This window comes from Schistocerca gregaria, chromosome X (assembly GCF_023897955.1).
Source record: "Schistocerca gregaria isolate iqSchGreg1 chromosome X, iqSchGreg1.2, whole genome shotgun sequence".
In the NCBI taxonomy this organism is placed as follows: Eukaryota; Metazoa; Arthropoda; class Insecta; order Orthoptera; family Acrididae; genus Schistocerca; species Schistocerca gregaria.
In genome coordinates, this window is record NC_064931.1 from 456882418 (window position 1) to 456892579 (window position 10162).

The following is a 10162-nucleotide window of genomic DNA, read 5'->3' on the forward strand; positions in this document are numbered from 1 at the left end:
GGGAAGCATGATATAATTCCAGCACCAACCGTCTGGTGAACACGTTATCACGTCACGTCAGAATTACTACCGATTAGCACGCGGTAACGGATTATTGCCCATGCTGTATTGTGCCGCGCGATCAGTTGTCGCTACCGAAGTAACCAGCATCCACATATTACTCGAGCACAATGGTCACGAATTTGCACGTCTAAGAACTGGCTTCGACTTGGGTGTCTAGAGCGTCTCCTGTCACTTTATGTACAAAGGCCCAGTTTCAGTGTCTGCCTCTGCCGACAGGAAGAGGAGCTCCGTAACCAATCTGACAGGTGCGCCTCACGCGCATTCGCCCCGGCCCGTGAAGTCAGTGTCGACGCCATCACATTTGGGACAACTGGAATAGCTGATCTTCCGCCGAACCGGGGGGCGATAAATGTGCCCTCCGCTGCCAGCGAAGAAGAACCGAAATTCAAACTAACGTCTACATTACCCATCAAGTAATACGCCATATTGTACCAACTCTATATTAATTAAACGAGGCATCAGAAAATTATGATATCTACATGAGCCAGGAGTGCCGTTGTTAGGAATGCTTACGGAGGTCCGTAACTGCCGGTGAATTTCATTTGTTATGATATATTCGGCACTTAATGAACTCGACTTGTAAGCTACCAGGCCGATCGCCTAGTGACAAATATAAATCGACTCGTAATCTAAAGACGAATCTGTCATCAGAAGTAATTATTAAATGTTATTAGAACTCTCTTACCTTGTCAGAGACAGGTCATGTAGCTGCTTTGCCTCCCTGTATTCTGTAGTGAGTAGCAGTCTATCACTGCCACAAGTTGGCTCACATAACATTCATCATTTCTCCCAGTTACTGATAAATTGTTTTACTACGTTGCAAAAATATGAGACACCCATTCGGTATGTACACCGCCTTTCTCGATTCGTGGCTAGAGGCCTACGCATCTATTACCGTTCTGATTTTGTCATGTAGTGGTGGCCTCATGGTTCAACTCACAATAACTAATTTGTATGAGGAACACATAATCATGTATCTGCTTTTAGTTCAGTTATATAATCTATGATTTTCAAAATTTTCATCTCTTTCGCTTTCAGTTATATAATATGCAGAATATTTGCCCATATGATTGAAGTCAGCACCTAATCTTTTACCTGTTTTAAATGAGGAATTAGACTCTTGACGATGATTAAAGAACTTTGGTCAAATTTCTGCTGGAAACGCGCCATCCAAAACATTGAATACGAAAGCATTAATGCGGCATGACTATTTTAAATATTCTCCAACGTATCTAACTTTCCCATCAGATTTAAAGTTCTACGTAACACTGAACAACATATTCCAGAAACGCCTAAACAATATTTCATTGGTATCAATACTGCAGCTAATCCGTCTTACGAAATCAATTTGTGAAGGTCTACCTGAGACATAAGAAAGGTGGTCGCTAGCTACGACAGCCACATCACTTGCTCAAAAAACTCGCTGAGGGACAGATACTATCCGAACAGACCTCGGAATGCCAACTGGTACCGGATGACCGCCATGTCATGTTCCGCCGATAGGCGTTATTTGATGCGGATATGGAGGGGTATGTGGACAGCACAAAGCCCTCCCAACCGTTGTAAGTTTTCGTGTCTGGGCCATTAATTATCAGTCAAGTAGCACTTCAAGTTGCTTCACAAGGTCTGCGTACACCATGCTTGTCAACAACGCTCTCTGGATCCCGATGCTCACCCATGCAAGTGCAAGACAAGCCCGACAGCCCTTAAATTCGGTGATGTGACGAGAACCGAAGTTACCACATCAGCAACGCCGTTGGCGTTAAACAAAATCGTAGTTAAGAATTACGATAAGTACGAGGTAACCCTCTTTTATCATAAATAGAACTTATTTAACACACTGTGTTTAAAGTTTTCCACCTATGTCTATTAATTTTTTTCCTGCTCCCAAACTAAAGGTTACTTCCGTCTCAAAAACATTTATTTCTTTTCAGATTCATATCACCTGTTGGAAAAAAATTGGGAGGCCAGTATGAAAGAGAGCGAAATAAGAAATCACGTGGTTGATACCAAGATTACTCGAGAGATGGAGCTGGCGTCTCTGCTGGAAGGGCGACTTCTACTCGCTCTTAACCGTAGGCTCGCTCGCCAGTAGCCGAACGCCTCACTGGCCAGTGACAACACAAACTCGCGTTATTCTCGAGCTGTTCGTTGTGTAGCGAAGACGTGATCTATTGCTTAGTGCACGAATGGTCTTGTGATTTGGCATCTGACTACAGATATGGAATTCCTCACTTTCTTGCTATGTGTTTTTGGTAAGTACCATTACTCGAAGAATATCTTCTTTCCGCTACATCAATTTTAATTTGACACCCTAAGTTATTGGTTACTGTAATTGGTCTATAAAATGATTACAGTCGATTTCTCAGCCTGCTGCTGCACATTAAGTTTCTAAAAATTATTTTGATATGTAATTAATGTATTCGAGTCCTCGCAAAGAAGAGCTGCTATCGAAATGATTTTGAAACTTTCGTAAAAGTATCACTGATAGAGGGCTGAGAATAACGCAGCACAAAATATAACGCACAACTGACGTATTTAAGCTATGCACGTGATGAACACGTCGACACCTTATACAAATATGTTCCCCCATTGTATTACAGCTCAAGAAATGTTCTCATTTACAACTTCTGTTTATTGGTACAAGAACATTGTTGCAAACTGTTACGGACATAAAACACATTACCTGATTTTCATTTCGTGTGGGTACTTACAGACAAATTTCTGTTTCAGTTGTTAGCGCTGTACTAAAACAACCTACCACAAATTCTGGGAATTTCACACCTATTGTTCCTGGATATGAGCTGCCTGACCGTCAGTATGAGTAAGTACTACTATGTCCTTACTCTTTACTATTGTTCTACTAGCCTTCACAGGTTTACAACATTAATATATGGAGTTTAAGATTAAGTAAATTCATTTTTTAAGTGTTTACTTTTGATAATAATATATTAGATGGAGTCCTGTGCAAGGGCAAGGAATTCTCTGTAAATTTTAGTGGTATATTACCATGTACATTTCTGTTATTTTACTTTATTAACGAATTTCCAATTAGCTAATAGGATATAAAGCTACCAAGTTACAACCTCCTTTTACACATTAATCAGTGTTTAATGTTACATTTTTATAGTTTAGAAACATCAGATATGGAAGTTAGCTAACTTCCATGAGTCATACAAATAAAATTAACAGACACATTAAGTCATCATTACTATTTGTTTTTGTAATGTGTTGGGAATTTTATACATCACCATTTTCACTTCTGTCTAGTATCAGGTTTATTTGCCTATTATTACAATGAACTGTACAACGAACTGTGTCTGACAGTCACAGTTGAAATAACAAAACTGATTGCTGCATGCAAGCACATATCACAATAATGCTGGAAACCTAAGTATGGGCATACACTTCAGTATGTGCCACCTTAATACACAGGTTGACATGGGTGAAGCTGTAGCTGTGAAATTCATTACCAGAATTTGTCTTAGTTTGGGACACTGATTTTGACAAACACTTTTAATCCTGAGAACATATTTCATAGACTGCACCAAGAAACTAGGTGTGACAGTTATGATGCTGACCTATAACTGGAGCTAAATCTGTGATACGATTCTAATGTAGAATGTATGGAACGATTGCATGGGCCTATAAATGTTTTCTGCTAGTACTGCATTAGTTTACAGTTATAATCCATTGTATACAGCAACTTCCATAACTAATGGATAAGCAATTCTGTTTTCTAAATAGTAAATCTTTTTGGTTAATTCTGATATTAGCATTAGTAACCACTTTTATTTATTTCATATCTTTCAGTAGCTATTATTTTTTTTTTTTGCTGCTGTGTCGTTACATTTCGCCAGTTTTTCTCAACATTACTAATAATTTTGATTTTCCTACTTTCAGGAAAGGTCCTGGCTTCAGCCAAGTATCCAGTGTGTCAGTGACAGTAGATAATACTGTATTACCTAGTGATATGGATGACTTCTCTGAGCAATATGACCAGGAGAATACTGATGTTGAGTTCATAAACAGACTGCGATCTGGAATGGAAACCAAGGAGCGTATCCAACAGTACAGCACAGAAACAGCTGAAGCTGAAATGGAATATCTCGAACAGTGGTATGATAAGTTCAGTGTGACAAGAGAGGAAGCTAAACTGGACACACATACACCACAATCAGAGACCAATACAACAGTAGGGAATAAGACATCAGTTTTCTGGATGGAAAACAAACCTTTGCCTACAGCTACTGCTCTTCTCAAATTAGTCAAATTCATGATAATACTAATCATAGCTGCAATAATTACTACTTCCATGTGGAGTATTTTGAGACACCAGTTTACATTCATCTCTGGGATTATACACACAGTGAGGTACAGAAGTGCAGATTTCGTTACTGTCAAATACAACGATACATTTGTTATTTAGAAGGCTCCACGCACGTGTCCATCATATACTCAGAACTAACCAACCCTCCTCCCAGACATAGTCAATTCTTGTTTCTTTCTAATCTTTTATCCTTCTTTGCAATTCTAACTCTCTGAGTGATTCGTTGCTGCATATGCACACACACACACATACACACACACACACACACACACACACACACACACACACACACACACACACACAAACACACACACTCACACACACGAATATATAAAAATGGAAAATACTCTTATCACAACAATAGAGTCATAGTGGACATAATTACATTCAATTATTTTGAGATTTGTACCACAGAAGACAATTGTGCTTCGGTAATCTATATTCTACCAGCAAATTTAGGTAAATGTGAAGTGAATTATTGGGTAGGTGTGATTACCTGGTGGTTTCACAAGAGCTACCAAGGATGTTCTCTTGTCAATGTTACCACCTTCGCCATCTTACACTATCTTTGCCCAATTTATGTATAATGTGCAAATAGATAAACTAACGGTTTCAAGAGATAGTCAGATTGTCACAAAATGTGCCTTATAAAACAAATGACTGTCCTGTAAAACTTATTGATTTTGCTTTTGTATTCAATGTCTGGAAGATTTGTAGAGTTGCAGATGCAAAATTTATGACATTATCTGTAAGAATATACTAATTCATTATATTCGATTAACAGCTTCAGTGGAAGATGAGACTTTTGAAAAGTTTGTTATAAAGAATGAAAAGATATTTTACAAGAGCACTAGCTGATGTTACCACTTTTGCTTCAATGTTTAATGTTTACAATGATTGTATATTTACAATTATAAATTTGTAGTGGTTCTTAACAAAAATAAATAGCATCTTTGTGATGCTTTTGAATAACTTCTGTAGACTTGAATGTCTCATCCTACCTTCATAGTACTGTTGTGGTGTGATTATAGTTCTTAAGAAAAATATTGCCGTTCCTCGTGTGTTCCAATAGGACAGACACTAAGCATGTAGTGAATTTTTTTTATGAATTTTCCTGCATGAAGGAATATAACAATTTTCTCTAATTATGCATAGAATGGATATTGAACAAACCTTCAAATTACTATACACAGCAGTGTTACATACCAGTCATAGTAAACAGTTAGGGGGAATGGAAGGTGAGATCATTGAGGGAAAGAGTGCGTGAGTGAGTGAACGAGTGAGTGAGAGAGAGAGAGACAGAGAGGGAGAGGGTTGTCACCACATAATGAACATATCAGAGTAAACAAGTAAATAATATACAGCATTAAGGTTATCTAATTACTGCCTGGTTGATGTGGAAGTTATTGATGCCATCATAACCATCTACATTCACTGAACGCACATTTGCTGAATGATTATAGTGCATAATTGTCACCACATAAACACATGTCTAAGTACTGCTCTTACATAATAATTAATGATCTGTTCTAGAACGCAATCACTTGCTGCAGTTGCTTTATGTAATGCAGTCTAAATAATCCAAATTCCATTCATTTTATTATTTTGAAGACATATTAATTTACCTATACAATAATTCTCATATGGGATTATTATATTACTTTACATTTGATGTTACGAATATAACAATTTCATGTCAGTATTCACACAACTCCAGGAACTGTTTTCCCACTGTGTAATTTCCTATTTCTTACAGAATTTCCAGTCCTTTACCTGCAAGAAAATTGAAGATCTGTTGTAACTTCGTTCATATTTCACTTTTGACACATATAGCTAAGCAATGAGGTCCTATGTAGTTTCAGTGCGACAAGATTAAAGGAGAAGTTTTTTTTAGAATTCACATAAATAATCTGAAATGTAACTGGAATGATAACTGAGAAATAATTCCAATAGTAGATATCGTAAATATTTGTGTATGTTTAATTTAATTTATGTGATTTAGCCTATGGTATAACAGCAGCTTTACTGTAATAAGAAAATTGTTAATGTGATGGTCCAAAGCTCAGTGCATACAGATCCATACACAAAGAATTATTTACAAAAAGATTCAGCTGGCTCTGAGCACTATGGGACTTCAAAAAAAAAAAATGGTTCAAATGGCTCTAAGCACTATCGCTCTTAATATCGTATGTTATCAGTCCCCGATTATTTAGAACTACTTAAACCCAGCTAACATAAGGACATCACACACATCCATGACCGAGGCAGGATTGGAACCCGCGACTGTAGTGGTTGCGTGGTTCCAGCCTGAAACGCCTAGAACCGCCCAGCCACAGCAGCCAGCCAAAATCATTAAATTGATATTTTGTTGTAATATGGTGATATAATAAACCATGAGGCAATAGTTAAAAAATTCTGATAATAATGACAGAGAGCTCACTTGGAAAGTACTTAGCGAGCAATCTTATGCTGAATGCAGCTCACACTGACAGCAATACTGGTAGATGTGTTTTCTAGGTTCTCTCCAAATCTGGAATTACTCTCTGGGCGTTCACTCATTCAGAAAGGAATATGGGGGAATTTATGCAATATCGTATTGAAGTTCTTCAAATTGCTGTTTAGGGACCTAGAAACTGACTTTATCTAGCACATTAGTGAAAAACGTGGACAATAATGAATTAAAGAGGGTCCCCCTCCTTCCAAGAACACAGCAGTTAAAATTGCTGTTTAGGAATCTAGAAACTGACTTTACCTAGCACATTAGTGAAAAACGTGAACAGTAATGAATTAAAGGGGGTCCCACTCCTTCCAAGAACACAGTTTTGTTGTCTTTGTTTAATCAGAAGATAGGGTTCACCAAATTTAGGTCATCTTCAGTAAATACTCTCTTATATATTTAGTCTTCTTTACGTTTAACTTTATGTATGTTTTCTGACTCCCAACAGAATGCAGAAACAAGTCTACATTAATACAGCATGTCATGAGGGCTCCATACGAGCTGTCCTGAGCTGTATCATTATTTCCCTTCTAAAATCATGCCATCATATTTGCCTGTTCTCGAGGCCAACTGACGTGGATCGTTGTGGATTAATGCGATAAAACGTTCTTTATCAAATCCCAAAGATCTCTCTGACAGGGTCAAAACGATCGTCTAATGGCGTTATCCCTGTACACAGCGTAACTGTTTCTGGCTGCCTCCACAGATGTCACCCCTCTACTGAATTCAATGAATCCAAAGAATATGTCGGAAGTGTTCCGATATCTCCACTTGTTACTCCGTTTTCTAGCTTCCACAGCTCTACACACTATTCCCAAATGACAGTAATGACAATACATAAACTCAAACAGCAGATGTGAAATTCAACTAAAAGATAACAATGGATAAATAAACCCGTAGCAATCAAAATGTCAACACGCATAACACAAGTTTTGCTAACTTATGTAATAACCTAACGGATGTCACACTGTAATTGGTTCCAAAATGCCGCTCAGAGGTATGAACCATAAGATGGTTAAAGAATTTTGCTTCGCTCGCAGGTACCCCTGGTGAAAACATTCGTATTCTTTTCGTGTCTTAATCGATGCTTTCATTTTCTCTACTGTAGAATCTGGAGAAAGTGATTGTAGGCCGAAAGCTATTATAATTGTCACAAAAAATCGATTGTTTCAAAAATTAACAGACATTAGAATAAATCAATTGCTAGTTCCTGAGAAGGACTGCAGGTTTAGCTAAATATATGACATATTAGACATGGAGGGTAATAATTCTTTTGGAAATAAGTAGTACTCAATCGCATGAAAGTGGTAACACTCTAGATCAAGTTTAATGTAAACATTAGTAATTAATGTACACATATTTTTCGATTTAACCGAGTCGAATATATAGTGAACACCTGGAGTTTTATCAGAAACAAGCTTCTGCCTCTTCATTAACATTCATAATTTCATAGTACTACAGGTGTAACATTTTCACATGTTTACGAGAATTTTTTTTCAAAATGTTTAAGTGATTTTCGGGGAGTGGAAGTCATAGAAATATGGTTTTAGAATTACTGTTATTCTTTAATAGTAATTGAGTGGAAGGTTTCAAATAGGCCGGGTGATTCCCCTACATGTTGGTCTTACTGTATATGTTCATTTCCTTCGCTTACGTTAAAAACTGATGTCGTCAAAAGGTGCTGCTACGAAATAACATCAATTATAAAAATTTTATTCATTTTCCAACCTTTCCTACATTCAGATGCAGCTGTGGACTTCAATTGCAAATTATCAAATGATCATAGCTGCAGCTATACTTTACATTTTTAGGTATCTGAGTAGTGAATGACAAGACAGTAAGGAAATGGTTTTGCCACACAACACCAAAAATAATTACTAAAGAATAATGAAATTTCGGGAATACATTTGTCTACATAAAATATGTGATTAACATTCCATGATCACAGGTAATGTAAGTGCGAGATACGTCACTGAGTAAGTGAAATGCTGGCACATTAATAAGCGATGTAGCCGCTAGACTGTTGAATTCATTGTGTTTTACAGGTGCTGGATATCAGTTTGTGGGATGGAATTCTACGCCTTTTCACTTGGTCGAGCAATACAGAGACTGTTGATGGCAGTTGTGCATGACTCAGGAGTTGTCGGCCGATGATGTCCCACATGCGCTTGATTTTAGACAAATCTGGTGACCGAGCAGGCCATGACAGCATGTCGACACTCTGTAGAGCATGAAGGATTACAACAGCGTCGTCTAGGCGAACGTTACCCTCTTGGAAAGCACTAATTATAAGCTGTTCATTAATGTCAGTGCAACAGATTGAATCACCTGAGCGACGTACAGATCTGTAGTCAGAGTGCGTGGGATAACAAAGAGAGTGAGCCTGCTGTCATACGAAATCACACCCCCTACCATAACGCTAGGTATAGGTCCACTGCGTCTAGCAAGCAGACATGTTGGCAACCGGTCCTCAAGTGGCCTCCGAACGAACACACGGCCATCAGTGCCACCGAGGCAAAGTCAGCTTTTATCACGAAACAACAGATATCCATTCAGCCCTCCTATGAGCTCTCTCTTAACACCACTGAAGTCACAAATGGCTGTGGTTTGGATCCATAGGAATGCACGCTACAGGTCGTGTGGATAGGAGTTATCCTTGAAGTTCACTATTTGTAACAGTTCGTTGGGTCACTGTGGTGTCAACTGCTCCTCAAAGTGCTGCTGCAGATGCAGTACGTAGCGACCCAACCACATGCCGAGCACGATGGTCCTCCCTCTCGGTTGTACCACCTGTCTGTCCGGAGCCCGGTCGTCTTGCGACCGTGCATGCTCGTAACCACCATTGCTAGATAACATGTACAGTGGCTACATTCCTGCCAAGTCTTTCTGAAATAAAGCAAAGGGAACATCCATCTCATCTTATTCCTATTACAAGACCTCGTTCAGACTCAGTAGGTTGTTGGTATTGTCATCTTAATCACCGTAAAGGTATGGTTGAGTTACATCAACTGACCACGTCCAGTCTCAAACATAATTAGCGCTCACGACCATTACAGAGTGTATTTAAAGCAAACCTGATTTGCACCCTCATAGTATGACAACTGGCCCCGCCCTTTTGCGACGGGTGTGAAATATGATTAGACAACGGCTTTCAGTTGTTGAAACATGCCAACCAACTTCCATTTATGTCGCACAACTCTTTCTTAGTGTTGCTATTTGCTTTTTCCTGTCAGTGCATATGAACCTTCATACTATCCTCCGGCGATTTCAGT

General features: G+C 38.5%; 1 protein-coding gene across 1 annotated transcript; it reads left to right on the forward strand.

The window, feature by feature from the left end:
- Window positions 1–2198: 2198 nt before the first annotated feature.
- LOC126298714 (uncharacterized) lies at window positions 2199–5365 on the forward strand. Its single transcript, XM_049990137.1, has 3 exons — window positions 2199–2318; window positions 2797–2887; window positions 3967–5365. The coding sequence occupies exons 1-3, from the start codon at window positions 2285–2287 to the stop codon at window positions 4490–4492; spliced, it is 651 nt and encodes a 216-aa protein (XP_049846094.1). The 5' UTR covers window positions 2199–2284; the 3' UTR covers window positions 4493–5365.
- Window positions 5366–10162: the final 4797 nt, after the last annotated feature.